Source organism: Fibroporia radiculosa, assembly GCF_000313525.1.
Source record: "Fibroporia radiculosa TFFH 294 genomic supercontigs, scaffold29990, whole genome shotgun sequence".
In the NCBI taxonomy this organism is placed as follows: Eukaryota; Fungi; Basidiomycota; class Agaricomycetes; order Polyporales; family Fibroporiaceae; genus Fibroporia; species Fibroporia radiculosa.
The window spans coordinates 238-25,603 of NW_012133507.1; the positions used below are offsets into that span (position 1 = coordinate 238).

The 25,366-nt window shown below is 49.7% G+C and overlaps 8 protein-coding genes across 8 annotated transcripts; 5 read left to right on the forward strand and 3 right to left on the reverse strand.

Moving 5' to 3' along the window:
• Window positions 1-213: 213 nt before the first annotated feature.
• Window positions 214-819, forward strand: FIBRA_08095 (uncharacterized protein; the record flags this gene model as incomplete). The annotated part of the gene is made up of 1 exon (XM_012329752.1): window positions 214-819. The coding sequence occupies one exon, from the start codon at window positions 214-216 to the stop codon at window positions 817-819; it is 606 nt and encodes a 201-aa protein (XP_012185142.1).
• A 752-nt stretch (window positions 820-1,571) lies between these two features.
• Window positions 1,572-2,902, forward strand: FIBRA_08096 (uncharacterized protein; the record flags this gene model as incomplete). Its single annotated transcript, XM_012329753.1, has 2 exons — window positions 1,572-2,148; window positions 2,199-2,902. 2 exons carry the CDS (start codon window positions 1,572-1,574, stop codon window positions 2,900-2,902), a joined length of 1,281 nt encoding a protein of 426 aa, XP_012185143.1.
• Window positions 2,903-2,955: 53 nt separating this feature from the next.
• Window positions 2,956-6,210, reverse strand: FIBRA_08097 (uncharacterized protein; the record flags this gene model as incomplete). Its single annotated transcript, XM_012329754.1, has 8 exons — window positions 2,956-3,419; window positions 3,469-3,780; window positions 3,830-4,226; window positions 4,284-4,343; window positions 4,394-4,606; window positions 4,664-4,784; window positions 4,840-5,785; window positions 6,024-6,210. 8 exons carry the CDS (start codon window positions 6,208-6,210, stop codon window positions 2,956-2,958), a joined length of 2,700 nt encoding a protein of 899 aa, XP_012185144.1.
• Window positions 6,211-6,525: 315 nt separating this feature from the next.
• Window positions 6,526-8,576, forward strand: FIBRA_08098 (uncharacterized protein; the record flags this gene model as incomplete). The annotated part of the gene is made up of 4 exons (XM_012329755.1): window positions 6,526-6,848; window positions 6,899-7,028; window positions 7,078-7,187; window positions 7,244-8,576. 4 exons carry the CDS (start codon window positions 6,526-6,528, stop codon window positions 8,574-8,576), a joined length of 1,896 nt encoding a protein of 631 aa, XP_012185145.1.
• Window positions 8,577-8,778: 202 nt separating this feature from the next.
• Window positions 8,779-10,157, reverse strand: FIBRA_08099 (uncharacterized protein; the record flags this gene model as incomplete). Its single annotated transcript, XM_012329756.1, has 2 exons — window positions 8,779-9,506; window positions 9,560-10,157. 2 exons carry the CDS (start codon window positions 10,155-10,157, stop codon window positions 8,779-8,781), a joined length of 1,326 nt encoding a protein of 441 aa, XP_012185146.1.
• Window positions 10,158-11,132: 975 nt separating this feature from the next.
• On the forward strand, window positions 11,133-14,570 carry FIBRA_08100 (uncharacterized protein; the record flags this gene model as incomplete). The annotated part of the gene is made up of 11 exons (XM_012329757.1): window positions 11,133-11,514; window positions 11,806-11,850; window positions 11,903-12,126; window positions 12,179-12,832; window positions 12,894-13,121; window positions 13,195-13,341; window positions 13,397-13,517; window positions 13,574-13,585; window positions 13,639-13,737; window positions 13,789-14,035; window positions 14,459-14,570. The coding sequence occupies 11 exons, from the start codon at window positions 11,133-11,135 to the stop codon at window positions 14,568-14,570; spliced, it is 2,271 nt and encodes a 756-aa protein (XP_012185147.1).
• A 226-nt stretch (window positions 14,571-14,796) lies between these two features.
• FIBRA_08101 (uncharacterized protein) lies at window positions 14,797-16,681 on the forward strand (the record flags this gene model as incomplete). The annotated part of the gene is made up of 11 exons (XM_012329758.1): window positions 14,797-14,871; window positions 14,920-15,102; window positions 15,156-15,265; window positions 15,315-15,754; window positions 15,807-15,862; window positions 15,922-15,952; window positions 16,015-16,218; window positions 16,279-16,352; window positions 16,402-16,472; window positions 16,524-16,553; window positions 16,606-16,681. 11 exons carry the CDS (start codon window positions 14,797-14,799, stop codon window positions 16,679-16,681), a joined length of 1,350 nt encoding a protein of 449 aa, XP_012185148.1.
• Window positions 16,682-17,180: 499 nt separating this feature from the next.
• Window positions 17,181-24,619, reverse strand: FIBRA_08102 (uncharacterized protein; the record flags this gene model as incomplete). The annotated part of the gene is made up of 7 exons (XM_012329759.1): window positions 17,181-17,342; window positions 17,404-17,537; window positions 17,598-17,743; window positions 17,812-17,959; window positions 18,018-18,153; window positions 18,275-18,576; window positions 23,362-24,619. 7 exons carry the CDS (start codon window positions 24,617-24,619, stop codon window positions 17,181-17,183), a joined length of 2,286 nt encoding a protein of 761 aa, XP_012185149.1.
• Between the last annotated feature and the right edge of the window lie 747 nt (window positions 24,620-25,366).

Genomic DNA, 25,366 nt, shown 5'->3' on the forward strand with positions numbered 1-25,366 from the left:
GAATTGGTTGCTCGAATTTTGATTCTGACCATAACGATGCCAGCCTCCTTGAGTTCTTATACGACCAGAGTCGTCGCGAACTTCCTTGCTCGTCAACGCAATAAGAAGGTAACGCTATCCTTGGCTTGTAACGCTCGCAGGTATTCACACACATGCCAGTCTAGCGAATTCCGTTTCCGCGTTTCACCCCCATTCTGCTCAGGGACTTGAAAAATGTCTAAGGCCGTCGGTTACAAATCAGTAGAAACGCGGCATCCGAAAGTTCGGAAGGCCAATCTCGTGGGCAGGATCGTCGCGCCTTTTACACAGCCGCGTCAGCCTCGCGGTGTCTCGCATCCGCGATTTCATCTTGTGCATAGACCGGTTACCAGTTCATCTTTTCAACATGATCACGGCGAAGCCTTACCTCATATTGCCACATTTCGCGGAATACAAATCAGCCTACCCGAAGCACCCGATTCGTTACCACACCACCTGTCCCTTATTCCTCTGTCAGAGGCACAGGCCCGCGAGGCGAATCGCCGAAGCGGAACAGCAACGTCTGAGGTTTCCACGATTTCTCCCTCAATTCAGTTGACTCAACACAGTGTCTGGGCGAAAATTGGTGGTCACAAGTCGCTACAGAATGCGTACGATTTTGGAACTTTGTCTAACTCGGTCGATGGTGCCGCCTCTTTGGAGAACGAAGCGAATGATCGCTCCTCAGGATGCAATGACCGAGCCTCATTTGCTTTCACCGTTTCGTCAATTTACTCCATGGCGAGCTGGTCCGGGCCTATCATCTTCGAAGACTCTGTCGGGTCGGATCATCTTCAGTAAATCGGAATGCTGTCCATTGGCCTGGTGTCTTGGGGGTGCTTGGCATGTCTTCGTGAGTGGAAACAGCCATCCGAGGTCCTCAGTGGTACTTTCCGAATGGTGACATAGTTTGGCTCATGACTGACCGAAATTCGCCATGTTTCTTTCATATCCTTTTTGTTCCGGTTTCGCAATCGGCCCGCCTTGTTTTCTACTCTGCAAGGGCTATGTTGTTCTGTAACTAATAGCCGTCGGTTTATCCATATTCTCTCCCATCAATCTCTCCCAGCGATATTCAAATGTTTCGTCTTCCGTGACTGCCGGTCATTTTTCTAATGGTGACAGTGATGCTTAAGTCTTTCCCCCCAGTCTATATTACAAGGAGATCGGCGTGAGTCCGTAATCCATATTTGTAGCCCCCCCCCCAACGGACTCCTGTCTAACAACTTGAAAACGGAATGTCCCCTCTTTCATTGCCCAGTAAAAGATAGGGTCAACGTCCGACTTTGGCCACGTCGCAAAATTCGAGAACGGTCCAGGCTGTGGTTGTTTGCTCATGAGTCTTCCGACCTGGGCGTTCGAACAATGCGTGGAGTCACTATAGCCACAGTCTGTCAATGTCGCCGTGTCCGCATATCCGCACCTCCGTCTCCACACTGGATATGATCGGCCCTCCTAACTTTGGACAGCAAGTCATATAGCCAAGGCAGCATTTGATAAACTCCACCTTCCCTGGTAGGTGTAGCTAGCTCCTTGACTTGCAATTCGACACTATGGCACACAGAAGCTCTCTCATTCCCGACCTCGCAGGCCATACGATTGACAATGGGCGACTCCTTATCACATCGACCCTCGGTTCTGGCTCAAATGGCGTGGTATTTCTTGCAATCGACACAACTTCTTCAGAGGAAAATCCTCTTCAATATGCAGTCAAATGCATCATCAAGCCAGAGAAAGGTTCGCCTCGGCACGACCGCCAGCGCCTGGAAATCTCGAACCATCTGAAGGCATCCTATCATCCCAATGTTCTCACCCTGCATTGTGTCCTCGAGGATTGCTTCTTCTTATATCTGGTCATGGACTACTGTCCTCGCGGAGATTTCTTTAAGTTCCTCTTGGATGGTGGTATTGCTTATGGCGACGATGATCTTGTAAAGGGACTCTTCCTGCAAATCATAGACGCTGTGGACGCATGTCACGAGCTGGGTATCTTCCATCGAGACATCAAGCCGGAGAACATCTTGTGCAGCGAAGACGGAACCCAGGTTTATTTGAGCGACTTCGGGTTGTCCACTCGGCGGCCATATAGCGGTACGTATGGCGCTGGAAGTTCGCATTATATGAGTCCTGGTAAGTTGCCCCCCGAAAATAACCTATCTGGCGCTCAATGAGCAGTGCAGAATGCATCGAAAGGGACGATCACACCCAAGCGTACTCGACTAGATCCAACGACGTATGGGCGCTTGGAGTAGTCTTGACAGCCATGATCTCGGGGCACAACCCGTGGCGACGTGCCACCCTGGACGACAAATGTTACTGCGCATTCATAAATAATCAAAATTTCCTTCTCCAAACGTTACCCATCTCGCCTGGAGTCAACCTCATCCTGAGACGCATCTTCTGCAGCGACCCGTCCAATCGCATTGAACTCCCGATTTTGCGCCTCACGGTCTGCCAAACGCACAACTTCTTCGCTAAGCGAGAGGCGGGCTTCATTCGCAGCCCTATACGCACTCCAGGCTCTTCCGGCAGTCGTGCCAATGTATTACAATGGCATGGAAGGGGCAGCCGACGAAGTGACAATTCTCATGTGGCCGAGGAATCCCGGGAACGTGATAATTATGACGAGCATAACGAGCATGTCCAGCAAGCTCCTGAGATACGGGCTGTTCCTCGATCATACCCCAGTGACGTGTCTATCTGGGACACTGAAAGCTTTGGCCCAGCCACACCCGAGTTGTATCCTCAACATGCGCTGCCCCTCGCAACCGAGTTTCCTCACAAGAACTTGGGTGCCCATGATTTAGCGAACAGAAAGAGGTCAGGTTCATCGTCGTCTATAAAATTCTTTCGACGTGTGGCAGAGAAATTATACCTATGTTAGAGCCTGTGGTTACCCTGGAGTAACAATATCTGTAGACATAATATTAAAAAAGCTCAAACCTGTGTTCTGAGCAATTCGAGGAACGACACCACATCCTTCGCAACCGATTCTCCATGTCTGTCTCGTAGCACACTCTCCCCCCCGCCATCTATATCAGTATGTACGAAGTCATCCTGCTGTTCATCCCTTATTTGGCCTTCGAGACCACTACTGATTCTCTTGGTGAATTCGGCGTATACCAGCGTAAATTCGCGGGCATGCTCGATCAGCGAGTCGAGTTTCTGCTGAGCAGACCGACCAGGCAGCGCACCAAGCAAGGCTTTCTGATTTTCCGGACAGTTTTGCATAATCAAGCCGAAGAGTACAGCCATATGACCGCGCACGACGGGGTCAAGCTCACTCTCCGATTCACCACGGTCCGCATAAACCAGCGCAAGACATTCTACCGCGCTCACGCGAGAAGTACAACGGCAAGCTCTTGTGCAGGCTCGTTTTCCTTTACAGCGAAAGTCCAACACTTGCATATAAAATCAGCACAGGCTGTCGTTTGCAAAAGTGGGGCTTACGGGTAGTGTTGGTTGTCTCTCTCGCCTCGTGAGAGACTTGCACCAGATTTGTGAGGAGTCCCAAAGCCAGACAGAGACGGTCGAGCGCTGGAGCTGCGCGATCAATTTGCTCTCCCTCAATATTGGCGTTATATGAACCTCCACGGTGTTTGCGGTCGCCGAGCGCATCAATCCGCTGCCAGTGGGAAAGAACGATGAGTCGCATGATTGTGGGTACGGCCGATGGTTCTTGAAGGACTGCCTGACACCACGAGAGATCATCATGAGTTAAATTAATCAAGACCCGCAAAGTAGATTCCATGCATCGGCTAGCTGATCACTCTCAGTGTGATTTTATAGCGACGGGCTAGATAGAGCTCACCAATGGACATCTGATCAAGATAGTCTGGATCTCGGGAGATGGCGTCGCATGCGACGCACAGATTTATGAGTGCCTTAGCAAGACCCTTCTCTCGTTGAGCTGAGAGTCGGTCCATGCACATCTTCCCGGCATCGGGCTGATTAGCCCAGCGCCCAAGGAGGAATGTATCGAGTAGTTGTAGACAATTATCCACGTGAAGTAATGACGGAGTGTCCAGATATGTTGTAGATGAAAGCAAGGGTATCAATGACAGGCCGGTGATATATGCCGATATGCGTGAGGAAACCGATCTTATTTCAAGCGTTAACCCCTTCAAAACAGGGGGTAGGTGTGCGGAACTTTGCATATGTGACGGAAGAGCAGTCAGTGCCATTGAGATCAGCAGCCGATTCGATATCTAAACCCATCAATTTATGACACTTTGTTTAGTGCACAGAGTAAAGGGAAAACCTACAATGTCGCCGCTGTCTACTAGCCCCGATTTTTCCCTCACCAATTTGTGCAAGTTTGACAGCTGAGTACTCTCTCATTAGATAAAATAAAGGAGGATACACACAACCGCACCAGTGTCTTTTCCAACCTAGGTATCCCAGCCTTCTTCAATTGAGCATCGCTCAAGGAGCAAGAGATGAGCCAGAGTGGATCATTGGCATGCTCCAGCGGAGCCAGCAAGTCGTAAAGTGTGGACGCAAAGTCTGTCTTCGCAGCTAAGTCTGCAAGGTCCCGGCTATCTCTGGAGACTAACGCGGCGAAAAAAACCAAGACGGAATTCAGAACCTTAGGCATTTCGAACAAAATATGAGTATATGAAAGGGTGAATAGATAGTAGCAAACCTTATCTCCGTTGCCTGCTCCCGCTTCGCGGAAAACCTCCCATGCACGCCCTAAGAAGTCGGCAGCCTTAGCTTTGCGAGAAAATTCCAGATCGCAAAGTTTCGTTACTATCTCGAGCGCGCTGCAGGTACAGGCGTCAATCAAGGCTCTTCTTCACTGGTATGTTGGGCGCGCACCTACTTCTGCGAACGCCGAGGGCAGCTTTGGCATCCAAACCCTCGAATAAATAGCCAACCTCATCTAAAAATCTTCTGCTCTCTCCTTTGCTCCGTAGTTCGGTAATGCTCTTCAAGTCATTCATCATGCCAGGCGGCAAAGGAGACGGTCGCACATCTACCTGTTTGCCCTTCCCTTTCCGTTTCCCTCGATCCTCCGGTGAGTCGTGCATAGGTGATACAGGGCGAGGATCATCTTCAGAATTGTCGACGCCCCATCGCATTCGCAGATCCGTGTAAGATTCTTGAATTTCGAAGTCATCTGCTTGGCTACTAACAATTTCTTCGTCTTCAAGTAACGACTGTGACTGCGAATTTGTTCGGGACAATGAATCGATCTGGGTTGTAGGAAGCGCAACTAGGAAGGAACGTGACTGGCCGGCATAGGTGCGAATATTGGTGCATGAAAGAGAGGCACGCGCACTTGCAGTCATGGGAGGGGAGGAGACGTCGTCTAGCGACCCCACCTTCAACGGCGTCATAGGTCGACTCCCAGATCCTGAAGAAGTGAGCGTAGTGTCGAGCATAGGCTCAGACAGTGCTTTGGAGAGTTTGGGGGGTGCGGGTACTCGTCGAGAGCCCTCGGCCAAGCTACTCTGACTGCTTTCACTACTAATACTTAATGATTCTGTTCCTGTCCTCCGAAGCATGCGTTTCGCGATGTTGGAAGGCTTATGCTTTGTTGAAGGCCTGACAGCAGCAGGCTTCTCCGTCCCAAACGAGAACAGGTCGGATAGATCCTTGGCAAATTTCTGTGGCGAGGGTGAAAAGCGTGTCTCAGATGAGACGAGGAGAGTATCGGAGCTAGCGAGACGTCTAGGGACCGATGGGATCTCGCTTAGCGATCCGAGCTGCACATTCGTCTTCTGCCTTGACAACAGCGTCCCATTCGACGAAGCTCTAGAAACTAAAGAGAGTTAGGTGCGAATGAAGTCAAACGTTTGGGAATAGTGAAACATTGGCAAATGTGGTACACAGCGACCACGATACAGTATTAGTATGAGGCACCTCTTTAGCATCCGGCACGAGTTTGAATGGCAATAGCCACACTAGGCCAACCGAGACAGGTCACATAATGCGAGATCCCACCGACATATAACTCGAAAGGCAACAGGTGATAACAATTGTGGACTCAAGGAACTGACCATGGTCGTCTCCTGTTACTCCATCATTATGAGCTATGCTGGGCGAAACGACGTCGACCCGTAATTTTCGTCGCTTGAGTGGCCTGGATAAAGGAACATCTGTTGACTCGGTGTCCGAGAGGTTTTCGGTATCATCAGCATTGGCTTGCCCACGCAGACTAGCTCCTTTGCGTCGGTAGGTCCTCATAGTGGTTCCGAAAAGACAATTTGTGCGAGTTCGAAGGTGTTCATAAGAGGCGCAACGCAAGAGTCAAACGATCAGTATTCAATTCGTGACTAGTGAACCTGGCCAAGACTCGGCACTTAGATGAGGTTTTTCTATTCTTTTAATACGCTACAAGCCATGTATAGTAAGTGTAATTCTCGAAGTAGATATATAAGCTTTAGTTTCTGACAATTGTAGCTCCGAAAGAGTTAGCCACAGACGCGTTGCCTGAGATGCACCACCAGCTCGTCTTTGCTTCGGTCGTAGGAAACTTTGTCTCTGGGTGTTCTCTTTGCGATGGAATGCCTGAAAGCACGCCTTGAAACGTTCAATAAGACGAAACGATCCAAACAGTCCTTGACGAGATCAACAGCCGGTCTTAAATGGCCACACCCCTCGTCTCATAGAGCGACGCCGCAGACTCTTGCCGAGGCAGGTTTTTACTACAACCCAAGTTCTGAAGACAAGGATAATGTCACTTGCTTCATGTGCGGCAAAGAACTCAGCGATTGGGACCCAGATGATAACCCGTTCGACATCCACTGGAAGAAGTGTCGTAACACATGTGCTTGGGCGGTCGCGAGATGCGGGTTGATCTATGATGTTGATGAGGACGGAAAGTCAGTATCTCTGTATAATTTTTACGTGGACCTCACGTACAGTGGCACAGTCATCAATTTACGGACCTGACACGTCTGCCCTCAAGTAAGGCTATGGAGAAGGCTCGGACAGAGACATTTACCACAAATAAGCTATGGCCTCACGATGCGGTGAAAGGGCATGGGGCCAGTTCAAAGAAGGTACGCGAGTTTATAGTCGCAAATGGAGTCTCAACTTATGCATTTATAGATGGCAAAAGCCGGATTTATCTACACTCCACAGTCTCCCGGGGACGATACCGCCACTTGTCTATACTGCAATCTTTCGCTGAGTGGATGGGATTTTGGTGATAATCCGACGTTGGTTTGTTCCTTTTTATATGCGTCATGGCCTGTGATCAGTTGTTGCTGTGTAGTGAAGAGCACCTCCAACGCGAAAAGAAATCGGGTGTGCCTTGTGTCTTCTTCCAACAGACTCCTGGGAGAGTCACAAAAGCGACTACCGCGTCACGGAAGGAGGCAATACCCTTGCATTCAGATGATGAATTAGCTATGGATAAAATCCAGGGTGGTGGTACTACTAGATCCAAGAGTCGGACCATAGGAAGCAAGCTATCTACAACCTCGAAGACTCCAGCATCGAGACAGTCTACACGCGCAACTGGCACCAATAGTAGGACACCCGCAAGCCGGAAAACTGCCGACTCGGAAGTTGAATCCACGGCTGGAGGCAACGAAAGCGAGGTTGGAAAGCGCGTCTCAAAATCCAAGCGCAAACTGCCGGCGAAGACCAAAGAGGCGATACAAGCAATCGTTGAAGAGGATGAAGAACAAGGCGATGATGTTGATATGGAAGTAGAAATGGTGGTGGAGATGGAACAGCCGAAAGAGAAACCAAAAAGAGGTCGACCACCTAAGGCTAAGAAACTCGCAGCCGCACCCTCCGAAGAGTCGGATCTGGATCGTGTTCCTACGAAGAAGGGGCACCATACACGTACAAGGTCCCGCACCCAGGTAGAGTCCGAATCTGATGTACCGCTGGCGCCAAAGCCTCACCAGTCGAAAACGAGATCGACGACGGCATCCAAGAAAGGGCCACCTCCACCTGTGCAGAATCAGGGAAAAGCGACCTCCAGCAAGGCGAGGGTTGTGGATGTATCATCTGATGATGAGATAGACGAAGCGCCTCCTTCGCGCACTGGCCTGGTACCGCCTGTAACACTACAGGGATCAACCAAGATGTCAAATCCTCTTGATGTAGTCCGCATTGCTCCAAAACAGAGAGGAAAGGACGAGCTGCAAGTTGAAGTGGTTGTCCCCAGTCCAAAGGGCAATAACCCTGATGTTGATGTGCCAATAGAAGACCCCGAACCAATCTCAGAGGAGCCTGATATGAATCAGTCCGCTATTTTTGTGGTTGCCCCGGCTCCGTCGACTCCTCGTTCCTCCAATTCCCCCGTCATCGTACATGCTAGCCCAGCTGCGGCTCCGCCAACCTCAGAAACTGAGGCGACCTCTGTCGAGCCGGATGCTCGAGGGTCATCATTAGCGTTCACGCCTATTATGGCGCAATTTCCGGTTCGCAGCCTGAAGTCACTAACTGAAGAAGAGGGCAACATGACCGTGGAGCAGTATATCAGGCGCGAGATGGAAATACAATATCAGCAGATCCAGGAAGATGCGTATAGGCGCATTATGCTGTTCAAGGAGCAAGCAGCAGAGACGAAGAGTCGGATAGAGGCTCTTTAGCATCACGTTATAGTGAGTGAATTCCCAGATCAATCTATCGTAGGCGATTGAATCACTTGGTCAGACTTCTTACATAGGCACCATCATTATTTCGGACTAGTCGCAATGCCAAACGTCCTGGCTACTGCTATCGTCGTATTGCGGCACACATTTACACAAGACTGAATGTTATCCTCTCTGTTCAGCTTCTATTCGATTATCTCTATCGTAAGGCCACGTGTTTGAGACGCTTTATAAGTGATTCTACAGGCAAAATATGCTCATGTTTTTTTCTGATCACTGGCGAGTCCACGATACCCACGTCTGCCCCGTCTGACACCTTGGAAACCTTCACTAGACTTGCAGAATCCTGAGCATGGCTCTCTGGGGTGATGAGCCCGTCGCTATCCTCGCCCGACTCGGATTCAGACTCAGAGTCGAAGGCAGTGGTGCCTGCACCTCCGGCGATTCTAAGGTGGCTCTGAGCGTCTTCCGCGATGAATTCATCTGCTATGTGCTCAGATCCAATTTGAATTTCGTTGTCCTCGCGCAACGCCGTGATGGCAGCGGAGCAGACGGTGTCGGCTCGATCTGCAGCATAGGCGGCCGCGGCGAACCGCAGGAACCGATTTCCCTTCTCGATCTCGTCCTGGGCCATAAAAAAGGTATCGACCTTCAGAATTGCCGTGCGCAGCTCTGGGATGGTGATGCGCAAGCCGGCATCGAGAGTGAAAATCCTTCGCAGGATCGTATTGGCACTTCTGGAGATGGGCAACATCTTGCGTAGAAATCCGGGCCTGACCATAAAGCGCATGAAGCACTTGTCGTCCGTGGCAGCGTTATTCCATGGGTGACGGCCAGCGATCATGTTGACCAGTATGACACCAAGTGCCCAAACGTCCGCGATACGGGGGGAGTATGGACGGTATCTGCACTCCTTCCCTATGCACTCTGTGGGATGTCGTTAGCTTGGAAACACCAGCTATAACTCCATGAATTCTCACCGGGACTAATGTAGTTCGAGCTTCCACACCCGAAGGTCGTGCTCGTGCGGGATTTCGTTGACAATCCGAAATCTCCTAAGACAATCTCTGACGCCTCTTCATTCATGCAGAGGATATTATCAGGCTTGAGATCACGATGGTAGATGCCCTTCTCATGGCATGAATGAACGGCGTCGAGGATTTGCACGAAGACCTTCTTCACCAAGTCATCGTTCTCGGAATACGCGTGGCGGTCGATGATGGCACTGAACAAGTCGCCGCCGGGACAATAGTCCACGACGAGATAGATGAAGTTATCATCTTCAATGACTTGATGTAGGGTGAGAATGTTTGGATGATCCGAAACGAGTGTGTGAGCAGCGATTTCCCGTCGCTGGAGACGCCATTCACGCGAACGCTCACAGGCCTTCGCGAGGATCTTGACGGCATATTCCGTTGGCTTCAACGAGGACGTTGACTCGATGACAATGGCGCGATAGACGACGCCGTAGCCTCCCTCTCCGAGCTTCTCGACCAACTCTAAGCGACCATCGTCAATGATCTGGTTGACCATATCGGGGATCAGCGAGGCGGAGGTGGTTTTAGGAAAAATAGTCATTGTGCCGGCACAATGAAGACGTAGAATGCGAAGAATATGAAGATACAAAGGAAGGATATTCGACTTATTTTGCAAGTCGAGAGTAAGCGCGAAATGGACTTGCTGGCGCCTTCCAGCCAGTATTTATATGTTTCTTCCTATCACTTCGCGGATATGTTTGACCTACGCGGTTCATGGCAGACGGATACGGGACAGACACATCGGCCCACAGGGGCGACCCAGGTCACTGTTTCTCCGGCGGCTCATGTTGCGAAATTGCCTGTTAGTCCAGAATCATATTTATGCTGGCGATCCCCGCTGTTATGTAGTGAGAATCAGATGTATAGGTGCATGTGGCTAAGCATCAACAGTCTGGGTGTAACCAGACGTTATCTAGCCAAGCCCTCTAGAATCGCGCGCAGTATCTGTGACTCGTATTATAGCCCAACGTTGTGCCCGGTATGAACTGTAGATAATCTATATAGCATACGGGGCCGTGATGTTAGTGACATCAATGTGTATAGTGTGAACCTCGTTGAGATAATGGCGACATATATTCCGCCTCTCGTGCACAATCACACTTAAAGTTGCTCTTTCTTTCTTTGCAGGCGTATTACTCCATGTATAGGGAGAATGCCTATCAGCTGAGTCTGCATTATGGATTGTCAGTTGTTTGTGCAGGACTTAAAGTCTTTATTTCCGCAGGAGAATTGTCGACCGTATCTCACATTTTATGCCAAACGTTAATGATCTTGTCGTCCTAGTATTTATTATCAAGAAATGTGAGCGTCGACGATACCGACACGTTTGGACGCGTCGACTCGACGCGGCACTTAGTGACTTACGTAACCGAAGTATGACATGTGATCGTGTCGCGTCGCGGTTTTTTCCCACGGCTCTCAACATTCGCCTTCATCTTGAAGCGACAAGGGCGAGGCGACGACGACTACGGCGAAGACTACGACTACGGCGAAGCCCCCATCGACGAAGATCACAATGACAAGACCCTCCTCGATACCTGTCTCTGCGCCGACCTCCCCAGCCGTGACCCGCTCAAAGACCGACCGCCATCCTCCCGTCACTCCCCAGCGTGCAACACAATCTGTTCAGTATCGTCATGTCAGCTCGCCATACACCCCTGCAACTACCTTATCGACTCCTTATACCCCCTTCAGTCTTCGTTCACTGTCTTCTTCGTCCAATGGGTCGAATTTGGCGACACCTGCATCCGTCGCTGGTCGTAGGCGCCTCAGTCTCTCGCTCTCGCCCGAAGTCAACATGGATTCCACAAGCTTTGCCGATATTGCAGAAAATTGGAGAATGCGCGCAAACGAAAATGGTATAAAGGTCACTTCTGGCGATGACTCCCAATACCTTGGTGAGTATATGCGCATATATGCTACGAGATCCATGGTACCTCTTCCACGATGTTGCGATTGTCTCTTTGTATAGTTGAGTTGGATCAAGTTTTGCGGATGCCTGATCAAGGCTTTGCTGTGCTGAGTATCGATCCATATCGTAGTTAAGTTCACCTTGAAGGTGTTTGATCAGTGGCACAGCTCACGTCACATAAGTTACTTATACACATTTTCCGGCTATGGTCTTTGATTTCTCAGTTTTAGTTTGCGAACTATCCGAATTGGTAGCTAACCAGATTCTATCATAATAGCTGATGAATCCAGTCTTGATATTAGCATTCCCATCATCGACAAGGGTGAGTTTGCTAGATTCAGCTGGAGGAATACTCTACCTTAACTATCAACTAGCACTGCTACCTGCTCCCTTCCTTTCCACTCAGCGCCGCGCCCGTGCGTTTACGCATACTCAAGTTCCGTTTGCTCAAATTCCTGATCCGACCCAGCTCGCGACACCCAATCGTTCCTTCCGTGCTCCTTCAGTCATAAATACCCCTCCTCCTCAACCAGGATTCAGGTTGCGAGGGAGTGTGACAGATCCTGCTCATACCCGTCGCAGACCGGCGTTCGGACAGGTGCGCTAGCTTTATCCTATTATGTGCCGTCCTTAGTTCAAAATTTTAGCAGGTAACTGAATTATTTGATATTTCTGAGGACGAATATGATCCCTACCCGCCTGCGTTCTCCACTCTCCCATCTCAGTCCCTCCCTTTGGCACTCACAGATCCTTTCAATCTTTCGTCTGATCTCTCGATGGCTCAGGAGCCTGACCAGTTTTATGAAACGTCCATGCATGCCGTCGGATCGGCGCAGAAGCTCGAGAAAATTGTCTTTGCTTGTTCCGTTTGCGGGACGAGTGGTGGGGCGCTCGCAATATTGGAGCCCTGTTTACACCCGCTATGTTCTGCATGTCTTACCAGCGCCCTGAACATTGTGGGAGAGAAGGATATGGAGTGTGCGGTATGCAAAGCGAAAGTGGACAATTTCCAGCTGCACAAGACTAATCCCTGGAGCGCCGAAGGTAAAAGGCTTGCGCGGGAGATGTCAGGCGTCCAGGAACGCGCATACAGCGATGCGGAATATGCTGCGCACGACGAAGGCCTTCTTCCGAGTGCTTTCGATGGAGGACCTGGAAAAGATCTGGGAGGGGTTGAGAGTTTCGATGACTTCATGGATCGTGCTCAGGGTGCCTCGACGCCGGTCGCTGGTCGTCGCGCTCAACGCCACAGTGAGTTAGGATCTGCAAGGCGTGTTGTATTGCGCGTAGACAACGTGCCTTGGGTATGCATTTCGTGTTCTCATTGGAATGAATCCATTGATCATGACAATTCCATAATGCCAGGATATTACTCCTCCTGCCATCGCGGCATGGTTAAAACACCCTGTGGAACGCGTTCACGTTCTTCTCGATCGCAAGGGCAAAACTCTGAGCCATGCTTACGTCGAAGTTGCCAATGCAGAAATTGCGAAAGCCGCCCTACGCAGTGCGCAAAATTCTGTACTTGGTCGTGGAAAGCGTGCGCGTGGAGTCACGGTTACAAAGAGCAGCCAGGAAGAGCTTATGAGAGCCGTAAGTAATTTATTAGTGCTTGGCATTCTGCGCGTCTGCCCTCGCCCGTATCTTTGGCTCACCTGAATGATAGCTGTTCCCATCCTGGCAAGGGAACTTTGAAGGTTCACGACCTTCACTTTCCGGATTGGACAACGAGCGTGTTATATCGACCCTCCAGCGTGGATTGCTGTCAGAGGTGGAGCTAAACTCGCTATTACATCTCATTCGATCTCCCGATGTATGTGTCTGCCTGATTTGGTCTGCATCCATTCCTTTATTTGAAGTTGTTGCAGAGTCATTTCCTCAAGGTACCCTCGCTCCCCTTCCACTCTTTGATCAGCATCCTCTCCAAGTTCCCCGCGGACGATGATAGCCGAGTCTTTTGGTCAAGCACTCTGAGAGACCTTTTGTATGGTGAGAATTGAGAGCATCTCTTTCCTAACGTGAGCTTACAACGACTTACCATTCAGATATCACGCATGGTGAGGCCAGCAGGTTTGCGTTGTAATTGCAGTTGTTGATGCAGTTCTTATAGCTGCTCTACAAGTTTTGCTCGCTCGGAACGAGGAAAATACTCTTTCGGACTGGACGTCGTTGACTACCCAAGTAGTTCGGGCTGCGATGGATTGCCAAGGTATGTGAGGTTCGTCGTCGTTTATACATTGTATATCTGAACTTTCTCCAGCCTTCACTGCCGAACAAATGGGCAAGCTTTCTGACATCTTGGAGGCGTCTTTCCCAACGTCCTCTCCTAGCGGGTCCTCTTCTACATCTCTGTCGCCTCCGCCTCTTCAGCCCAAAATGGAGGAAATGCACCAGAGCCACACGAGTGGGCGTCCCAGCCCCAGTGGAGAGGCATTCAACGAACTGGCTCACGAGTTTGGTGTACAACCACAGCTGATTGAGGCATTGGCCCGACGGCTTTCCGGGATGTATTAGGTGGGAAAGCGAATTCACTTACTTTGCATGTGACATAATTTCTAGAGCACAACCCTGGACTGCAGAATCCTGTCACCTTCCTTTTACGCACGTCACGCATGGATCAGCTCCGCTCGCTTCTGTGCATCCTTGGCTCATTGCGTCGCTGTTATGATGATGTCCATTCATGACCCCCTCGCTCTCTTTGTCGCTGTCTACGTTGTTATCGACTATGGCTATGTTCTTCGAAGCTCTGTGTGCCTCGTATGTAATTTCTTTTGTCTGTATGTCTGGGTCACACTGGTACTCTCTGTTGCAATGCATGATCATCTTCCCCACCGATGATGCGCGTCGAGAACCTGGAGCCCGTGTTCGGTTGGCTAGAACTATGACGAGTACCAATGCCGTTATAGTTATTGACCACAGGTATTGTGCAGTCCTCCGGCGGATGTCCGTCTGAAGACATATGAGAGCCAAGACATAACGGGTACTCAGCTGCTGGCCTCGACGCTGGACATGTGGACAGCGGGTTCCAGAGAGAAGCGGTGAGATCATTTCAGCCCCCTCGCCGCTCATTCATCGATGCTGATGCTCTGTTCTTTGCGATGATGCTATCGTGCATCCGAAGGGTTCTTTCCGGCATTGATGTGATGTTCTTGCAACATTTGGCAAGGTCACGTATGAATTTCTCAGAGATACGTGACCCACAAGCATTGTGGCGCATGAATGCCAAGGTATAAAGGCGCCACGTCCTCACATATGAACCAAGACCAAGATGGCCTTGACTTTACTTACCCTCGGCCTTTGGGCGTCGACCGCGCTCTCACAGACGAGCTCAAGTGTATTTGACGTGAGTGCCTTACTATCGATAGCAGCTCTGTGTTTACGCTGTTTATAGTTTCCTGAATATCCTCCGCCTGGTACCCCGGACCCGAACTCTACCCTGGGACAGTCTGTTTCGGCCCTCCCTTATGGCATTGGGAACGACTCCCAGCTCTCCCAAGCTCGCATTCATTATGATACTGGTACATTTGGCCCTCAAATTGAGCTCGTCCACGCGTATTACAACTATTGGCCTACGGTATGTTTTTCCTCTTCTCTCAAAGAAATATCCGATAATCACGCATGCAACAGGGTGTTGGGGTAGCTAGTGACGGAACAATCTTCACTTGCTTCCCCCGTGGGAATGAAACCTTCACCTTGGCAGTGTTCAATAGCTCAACATCAGAGGCTGCTTGGCCGAAGTACGTTAGGTATTAGCTCCGTTCCGTTCATATCCTGACATGTGTTCAGTGAGGAGTGGAACACTCCCCCTGCCTTCGCCAACGTCAGCAACCCCGGATATAGTATCGCAACTGACAAGCTTATCTTTGTCCAATCTGTCGTCGTCGATGGAATTGATCGCGTGTGGGCACTCGACACAGGCCGTCCCCGAGTCAACGGAACATACCTTTTGGCCGCAGTCCCAGGAGGCCCCAAGCTCGTCGGTTTTTATCTGAATGGAACGAGCTTCGTCACATATACCTTCCCGGACTACGTCGTATATGCTGACTCCTCCATCAACGATGTGCGCTTTGACCTGCGGGGTGGAGGGTACGCGTACATCACAGACAGTTCTCCATATCATCCAGCCCTCGTTGTTGTTGATCTAGCTACTGGGGAGTCATGGAGACACCTGGACGGTCACGTCGCTGTTACGCCTGACCCGAACTTTGTGCCCGTCTATGATGGGGGTGAGCAACGCTCACAGAATTAAGAGATATCAAAATCTAACGCTTGGCATAGTTCCGTTCTACTACCATCCCATTATCCCTCCAAACGCTATTCAATTTATGTCTGCGGTAATGTTCTCTTCTTGTCGCAGAACGCTGGAATGAGGAATAAACTGACTGTTGAATAGTTCGCAGCAGACGGTATTGCGCTCTCTGCAGGTAAATTTTTTGTTCCGAAACTTAAACTTAGCATGAGGCGAACTTACACGCGTGCGGTGCAGACGGCGAATATATCTATGTGACACCTCTCACCAGCCGCCACTTGTATCGCGTCCCGACATCGTACCTCAAACAACAACCCTCCTCGGTCAACCCGTACGCAGCTCTGCTCGCACATGAAGCCGTGCAGACCCTAGGCGAATTCGGTGGACATGCAGACGGCCTCGAAACAGATAGCACCGGTTACATTTATGTGGGCTCACAAGGTAACTGATAATATTGCGTTATGCCAACAAAACTAACAGAATCTGACGAACCTGCTCCAGAGCACAATGCTATACATCGATACAATGCCACGACGGGAATAGTTGAGCCCTTCATCCGCTCCCCATTCATCCAGGTATGTGTAAGTAATTATTCACAGTTGGACTAGCTGACCCCACATGAAGTGGGCCGATACGTTATCTGTAGTCACGCTGCAAAATGGTGGAGGAACCTACTTGTACTTTACATCTAACCAGTGGGTATCTGATTCAAACCTATTTTTGCATACTCAGCTTTTCTTCTCTAGGTTATGGCTCGCACCTGACTATCAGAATGGGTGAGTGATGTCTGTCTCTGAGTAGTATTTGTTGAACTGACCACCCATCCAGCACGGATTTGCGCACCAAGCCTTACGCGATGTTCCGAGTGCCGACTGTGGGTGGGCGTGCCACACAGACAGATTAGGTTGATGGGGAAGGATATTGAGCTAGCTCACAGAGCTTTTGGCGAATACTGAATTCGGGACCCGGTTAAAGCCAAATTTTGTAAATGTAGTATCCGATTCCTAGGCTTTAGTCGAATTTGCAGGAAATGCCGTCCGCAATCAAGTCACCGTACTTTTGTGTAGCTCGATGGATCTATCGACCATATCGTGCCAGTCATTAATTGCCGATGAGAGTGGACATGGTCGATGACCCGATCACATGCGTCGCGAGATATTCCGGTTCAGTGATGTATGTCACGGTCAATTTACCAGATTGTGTATCTTGTGTGATGTTTCGTGCCCAGTGCAACTACACCACGAGACCAGTGTCACGGTGTACGAAAGGAGGTCAAAAATAGTAGTACGAAAGTTACAGCAGTTGTGATAGTTATTGTTACAAACACAGACAATGAGTGCTACAATTATATACAGCAATGATACACGGCGTAGCCCCCGACCACTCAATGCAATTCAGGATGCTCACTGCTCACGCTCTAGCTCCTCTTTGCTCTCTTCACTACCGTTGCGTCGTTTCCTAACGAGCACATACGAGTCGGCATCAGCTGGCGCGGCGACCGCCTCGATTTCGCCACCCACGAGACCAAGAATCTCGGGCGCTTTCTTCTTCCGCTCAGCGCGAATCTAGGTCGAACGATAAGTATCCTTATATGAATTGTATTCATAGGCAGCAACAGGGACCCACCATGTTCAGGTCATGACTGACGAGGCCATGTCCGCCAATTGGACCCCAATAGCTCGTTGCAGCAAGGGATCCTATAATGCAGGCGCCAGCGAGAAGAGACAAGTAAAAGCGGTACTGTGAGTACCACCGCGGTGCTGAGAAGTGCGACATGCTATTCAGCTTCGGCACACATTGGAATCAGTGGAACCACCTACCCCATCCTGCATTAGTTGCCCTGAGGTCGGCCCACCACAGACAAGTGAAGCCAACCCACTGCGCGATGAGCGCCTCCATGGGTTGCAGTGCGAGAGTGGACCAGCCAAACACCACTGGTGCAGCACCTAGGAAGAGCCGGATGTAGCTGCAAAGTGCAAGGGTGGTTAATGCTGTGTGCGGTGGATTGCTATGACAAGGGGGCAGAAGACGAACCCCTTATGTCCACCGTAGCCGGCAAACTCGAAACCCCAGTGCAGCGCACCGAGGAACGAGAGCATTACGGCTCCGTACGTCATTTGAATGTTCAGCGCGTGGTCCAGCATTGTGATCGCAACGCCAGGATCGATGCGCGAGGTCAAATCTAATGCAACGACGTCAACGTGTGGGTTGAGTGGGTCAGAGGATGCGATGCCACCGACCCATGGTAGCCATGCCCGCTTGCTGCGCCATGTAGATCGTTGCTGCTGCAGTCCCGAGGTACGGAAGACCTCCGGCAAGGCCGAACGCAATGTATTGCGGGGGAACCGAATGAGCAACAGCATTTGTAATTCCGAGCTGGGATTAGCACGTCAGATGAAGTATCGAGGGGCAGCATTCGTGGGCGTCTATGTCTTGCGAAGGCACGACACACATGACACAAGCCGAGTTCTATCATCGGCTTCAAGGGGTTACTTACGAAAGTATCCCTCTTCGGGTTTGGCTCAACAGCATCATGGAACCAGTTGGCACCCGCGATGATTTTAGCGAGGTCACTTGTCGAGTTTCCAACCTCTTCCTTTATGTTTCGTGCGGCCTGTTTGAAAGTCTGCGAGCCCGGTCGACCAGAGACTGAGCTTGCAGCCCCTCTGATTATCAAAGGTTGTCGAAAGAGTGACGATGGTGGATGTAAAAGCGGCTGAACAGGTCGTGTGATCACACGAGACGACGATAGTGAGAACGAGCGATGAAAGACAACAGGTGCGCGCCGAAGAGAAAGAGCTGTCCGAAACATCATATCGCCTCTGGTGTCGACGACCTATCCAGTGCGTTGTGGTGGGGAACAATACCAAGTGGGAGTCCACCTGTTCATCCCTGCGTATAAAGGACACCTGTAACCCTGATCGATGATTCCCGGCTCGGGGGCCTTGCGTGAGTCTCATGGCTGAAGAATGGTATAGGGTATAGTAAGCTGCGTGGTGAGAAGGCAGGGTAATCAAATGCAATTATTCAGACAGTTCCCAGATGTAGGCGGCCGGCCAGCGAATTTCCGTCAGGAGGATATCCATCAAGCGTCTCTGCCCACGTGAATTCATTCAGCGCGGACGCGAGTGTGAAAAACCTAATCCCGCGGAATCTATACTGCGGTCTAGATTGCGAAGTGTGGGGTATCTTCACGACTTCGCGATGAGATTGGTAAGTGAAGTCCCTAAAACTGGTAAACTATCACATCAGTGGCACGCGAGACGACAGCGAGCAGTGAGGGACTGACGCCGTGGCGTGAATGTTAGCAAAGAACGCTGCGCTGAACGGATCTAAATAGAAACAGTGGACGAGGATATCTCCAACTTGAACGTCAAGCACGCGTCCTGCTTCCCCAACTTTGAATAAGCGTTTCTGGCGTTATCACAAGCCTCACATAGCATCTGCAACCACGACAACATCCGTTCGCGGCGAGGCACATATGGCTAACAGGCGCATGACGCGTGCTGGTGTTGTGATTGAGCAAAATCCAGCATGTTCGCCTGCTATGTTTTTGCCATTGATTTCCAGCCCACAATTTCGACGTTCAGGATTTCCAGGATCAGGTTGAGCCTCTCGTTTCTTGGGCCTCCAGTTGTCGATACTCCACTTAGAAAAATAATACAAGCATTAAAGTTACATGGACATATACTGATGATGAAGGTGAGTAAGTATGACATACCAAGTGAGAGGTATACTGTTGCATCGAGCTGGGTTACGCGGATAAGTGAACTTTACAGACCAGAACGAAGACAATCAGGGACGAAATCTATATGATATGCCTCTATGTCTTGAATGATATCTGTCAAGTGGCCAATTCTCATTAGATGTATCCCACGCTTCATAGATATGCGTAACTACCGGTACCGTCATTTCCAATTCACCTGACCATATCTGGGGAATGTTCGAAGGCCATTTTTTCCCGATGTCGATGGAGGGCATCCTTCTGACAAAGGCCCGTCCACAGTTTCCACACTACCTCCACCATTCGAAGGTGCACGCCGCGAAGATATTTGACATTCCTCTTCTTCACTGAAGTTCGATCTGCATATTCCCCGCGCATACCATGTACTGTTTCACGTCGTTCCTTCAGCTGACCTCGTTACTGGTGTAATGATCGGGCATGATATCCTCAGAAATGGTGGCGAACACCGCTCGGCGAGTACGTCCGCGACCATCTTTCCCGCAGCTTTCTCTCGGCCTTGAGCTCTCGTTCATTTTCGTGCTCTTTTTGGCGCACTTCTCCGCATTGCCTCTTGTCATAGCTCGCTCCATGTGTGGCAGACAATTACCACAGGCTAGCTGTGGAGTCTCTGAAGATGTCAAACATTGAGTGTGCAACCGGGCTCTTAGGTACATCTGGTGAATTCATACGTACCTGCAGATCTCCAATGCACTCAATCCGTGGCATACGAAAGCCTGTCATCGCCAGCCAGTAGATGATTTCCATATTTACGGGTAGATGAGACGGTACTCTGATCAGCTAAATGAATATGGTCGTGGTTGAATTCCTTGCTACCAGTCTGTTTACGAGGTCCTCATTGGCGCCGAGGTTCCACGTTGCGCAATGCGGCCTCGGTGTATCTTTAGTGTATCTCTCCCTCGACAGTCTTTCGATTCAAACCTGAAGCTTGAAGAGACGTTGGATTGCCCTGGATTGATTTTTAAACGCTGCTTTTATCAATGCGGAAATCTTCGTGTTTTGCCATCAAGTTCATACTCCGCGTTCTGGCGCTTGTCGTGTGACTGAGGCTCTCTCTGGCCCACTCCCTTGACCATTAGTAAAACTCGTTACAGTGTCTCGTCTCAAAGACTCAGTACTCAAACTTTGTACTCATATTTTTTCTTCTTGGCCCGGTTTAGCTCAGTTATATCTGAATTCGCGAAGATTTGAGCATGCTCTTGTCGTCGACCTCCAACATATATACTCAGTGCTTGCCGCGCGCAAACTCGCTTCACATCCGCCTCATCGCGAACCCATCCGTCATTTGAATCTGATTGCGGTCTCTCATTGGCTCTCTATGCCGCCTTCTATGTTTCTTGCTTATTGGTGTGCCCGTACTTGCGTACATCGCTTGTGGACTTTCTCGATCATTTCTGTCACCATCGAACAACTTTCTTGGACCGCTCATCTCTCGCTGATATTTGAGAATATGAAAGAGCTTGCCAGTCATCCATTGAAACGGTTCTGAGAAGTGGTCCGGGATGTAGGACGAGGCACATAGTCATCATGGTTGGCTAGGGGTCTGTATTCAATGCGTCTTTTAACACAAGCTTGCGATAGACAGAGATTGCACAATATCGACATACGCATTGTCTCTCGCTTCCCTCGCTAACTTTATGATTTCTCAAAGCATTCTACGGCTAGCATCATGCTCTCAGGTTATCGATGCAAATATACATTGAAACGACCTTTTGCTTCCAGTAATTGATTTCTTTCGAGGACTGATAGTTGTGGAATGTAAGCTGGAAAATTACGTCAGCTACTGGTTTAGATGAACAGCATCGTCAATAGGTAAGATACTAGAAGGTGTGTAAGACACGTCGCTGACGGCAATGGATTAGCTCTTCTTCTCTAGAGGCAAATTATGGCGAGCAATGCACGCGTGCATAACTAAGATGACCTAAACGAATTATTGGCGCAGAATCTCGCATTTTGTCCAACTCATCTGAAAATTGACGGAAGTTTTCGTGGAAGAGGTCTATCAAGTAAGCACGGCGGTTGACTTAGCGTTGAGTAGTTGATATTATAGAACACCAACTCTTAGCTCTGAGACAGCTGGATTAGAATATTCGTTGGGAAGAGAAAATTTGCCGCCTGAATCTCGATGGGCTGAACAAGATGATATACTAGATGTGGTTGGCTTAGCAGGTATGTTTTCGAAAGCAGAAAAACGCGAGCCCTGCTGAGATAACCTAATTATGAGTTGACTCTCAGCTCACACGGCCGTCCCAATGAAATCGACAGGGTCATCGAGGATGTTTCAATCACTGATTAATCGAAAGTTAATGCCCTATGAATTATCCAGACAATGAACCTATTGTCTCGCTTCCTCATACGTCCCCTTTCGGGCTGCAGCAGCCATCTATACTACTGCAGCTTGATGTTTTCTCCAAAAGACGGGACATTATGTTCCCTTCAGAGACACCATTCGTCGATGCTCACGGAGAGATGCAGGATATTCTCCAGTCCGTCCCGAGTTGCCCTTTGATGAGCGTCGATTGATGGTGCTGAATCGCAGGATGAAGCGATTGCATTGTTTGCTCTTGCTATCAACTGTTCGGAAGACATGAGGAGAAGATGCACACGAGTTTGAGTGGGTCTCGGTATATACTACTCGCTTCGCTTGCTGACTGTCCCTCTGATCCGTCCGAGCGCTGGATTTCAAGAATTCTGGGGAGCACACAGCATATCCCCGCTGCTTGAGGAAATATATATTATCTTTCTTGAATGACCGCGGTCGCGTATTGGCTACCACTTTGCTGTAATACAGTGAGTCGCAAATGTTGCTCATATCCTCAGAATGAAAGCTCTCCTCTGTTACCTTGTACGCACATCCAATTCGAACCTGTCATACTGTGTGATGCGATCACAAAGATGGCAATTGTACAGCGCGCATGCCTGGAAACCGAGATGGAGAAGAGATTCTCTGTGGTCTCTGATTATTCATAAATAAGGAGATATCTAGTTGCCCCATTCGTATGCTACAATATATTGGTATTGGCATCGTGAAGTTGCCCTACTAGCTATTAGGCAAGGCTATGAATTGTCGAAGTAAATGGACTGTGAAGTCAGTAATACAAATGGACACTATTAGCTACTTATTATACTCGTTCCTTATCTTATTTACCGTCCTTCTAAATTAGGTAACTCGCGGTACGATACGTTTTACATCGTCGCCCGCGCACCTCAGTCCTCCGTCTACACGACATCGGATTGAGAGTGCGTATGTCCTTCATTCTATGCGATCTATTACTTATAGCTCTCTAGTTATATATTACAGGTACATACATCGAGCACCCCAAAAAGCGCACATGCACCGCCCATCTTTCAGCCTGATAGTCAACCAATCCACGTGTACTTATTTCCTACATGGCTCTATCACGTCGGAAAACAAATAGGATTATAGAAGGCAGAAAGGTACATAATAAGCTGCATGGGCATACAGATTTTTCTTTACATCCATAATGGGCTCTATAAAAACTATACAGTGCAGTTAACAATAGATATGTGGGCCCGTGGCCTAATAGTTCACCTCCAGGGCTGCAGACAGTGACCCTTGCACTGCTCACCAAGAACCAGGCAAATAGATATACCATCTAGGCAAAGGCCGAAGGCTGCAGATAATAAGATAAGCGCATACTCATAGACAGAGATCAAAACTCTCAGCGGAGAGCGACAAAATAGGTGAATCAATAATGAATGCCAGCATAGAATGTGAGACATCGACGAATATGTTCAGGGGCTATAAAACCCACACTAAAGAACTTCACTCCCCAAATCACCTTAGCAATATAGACGAATGGAACAACCCACAAACTCACCGACTAGCGAGATTGTAGGGACATGCGTTATACGGCAGTGTCTAAATACTGAGTCCCCACGGGAGAACATCCTCTCACAAACAGGGCACAGTTTGTACGTGGACCTAAAGTGCCGCGTCGCAATATGCTTCGCGAGGCCGCGAATCAAGATGGCTTTATGCGTCGTGCAGCCGATCCATTGGCAGGAGATGCGCTCCGATCGACCCTGCGCTGATCGGAGGTCGTCAAGATGATATATGTGCATATGTTCTTGAATGGCTGCAACATTCAAAGACGACAGAGGTCTATTGCAGCGCGCCCATAAGCACAGTGATTCCGAGGGCGCAGTCGTGTCGCGCCCAGCTTCGGCGAAGACTTGATCGTGGGAGACCTCGCTGAACAAATCATCAGCTTCGCCAAGCTGAATATGAGCGTCTTCCTTCAAGGACTGTAGTATGTCTTCAAAATGGGCGATCTCGTCTTCTTGGAACGAATCGAGGGGTCCAATACCTTGAACAGATGTGCCCGGCTCCGCGCCCATCTGAACTGTGGAAGGGATTGCAGGAAAAACGTTGTTCGTTGACAAGCCAAAGGATCTCGTGTCGGAAGTTGAGCGCGCATGCAGCATGATAGCTTGGCTGCATAGCCTGTAAATAGACTTCCACGACTCCAGTGGCATAATTTGTTGTGGGAAGCCGGTCGAGAGGAAGGAGAAGAGATGCTGCCGGACGTCGGAAGAGAGTGTTGGTATAACGTCGTTCGACTGGATTTTTGGGGCTCTGGAAGAGAGCAGGTCCGTAAAAGACTCCGCCGAAGGAGAATAATGGGTGACTGTGTGATGGCTGAGATTGGCGTTCAGCAGAAATGTTGCACTCCCGTCAAGATGTGCGTAAGCAGTCTCGCAATTGCCACTATCGATTAGGCCAACAGGAGGAAGAGCACCCGGGGCGGATGAGCAGACGTGTGTATACCACGAAATTGCGTGGGCGCAGATGCTCCGCATGGAGATCCAAGAATTAAGGGGGATGCTAGTCCATGGGACCCGTGCCGCGCAAAACATGAGGAAATGCTCACGTACATCGACAGGCACCGTCTTCAGAATAGAACAGGCAGAAGGCGCCTTCCGACCACCGATGGCGATAAGGACTGGGCATATCATATCGCACTCAGCTCGAATGGCGGCGCGCAGATCTGCACAGACAGCGAAGTGATTGTGCACGTGAGGATACTCGTCATCGTCCTCAGCTGCCGATTCATTCGAAAATAAGTCGAAGTCCATTCTGAAGCGAATGCAACAAGATATGTGTCAGTTCGATCAATCCTCTAGATGATCTAGCGAAAGCGCACCTGATGCTATGTCAGTAGTTATGGAGGCGAGCTTCGCCGTCTACTTGACGGAACGTGCTGGATGAGGCAAAGGCTCAGGGGATGGGCTTGTAGGGGGATCGATTTTATATTCGCTAGCATACGCTGACGCGTCGCGTACTCCAGGGGTCCTCCGTGGTACAAGAGACACTTACCTGATGGCTAGAAATCACAAGACTACGAACCGATGAAGCAAATTCAAGACCTGTGACCTTGATGTCGTCCGAGAACACATCGGACCGAGGTCCGTGACGTCGGGGGTCTATATTGAATAATCTGAGATTGACCCCGAAGAGGCAGAAGGCGATCTAATCTCTCGATCTTGAGAAAGAACGACTTCGATGCGGGACACATTTTCGCTTACTTTTGCCAGCTAAATTTGTGGCGCTACTCGCTCTGTATTTTTCCAGCGACGAGGTCAGTCTGTTGAGCCCGAAATCATAGAATTATTGGACAGGATAATGAGTGATGCGACTATGACTCGCACGTTAGAGGTTGGCGCACCCGAGAGTAACAATAAAACATACTAATGTGGTCGAGTACTGGCTGCGATCAGCGGGTGACATGCGACATCTCGTGGTTAGGCACTCGAAAATGACAGGAGAACATACCAGTGTAGTCGAATACTTGCTGCAATTGGCAAGCGACATACGAGATTCGA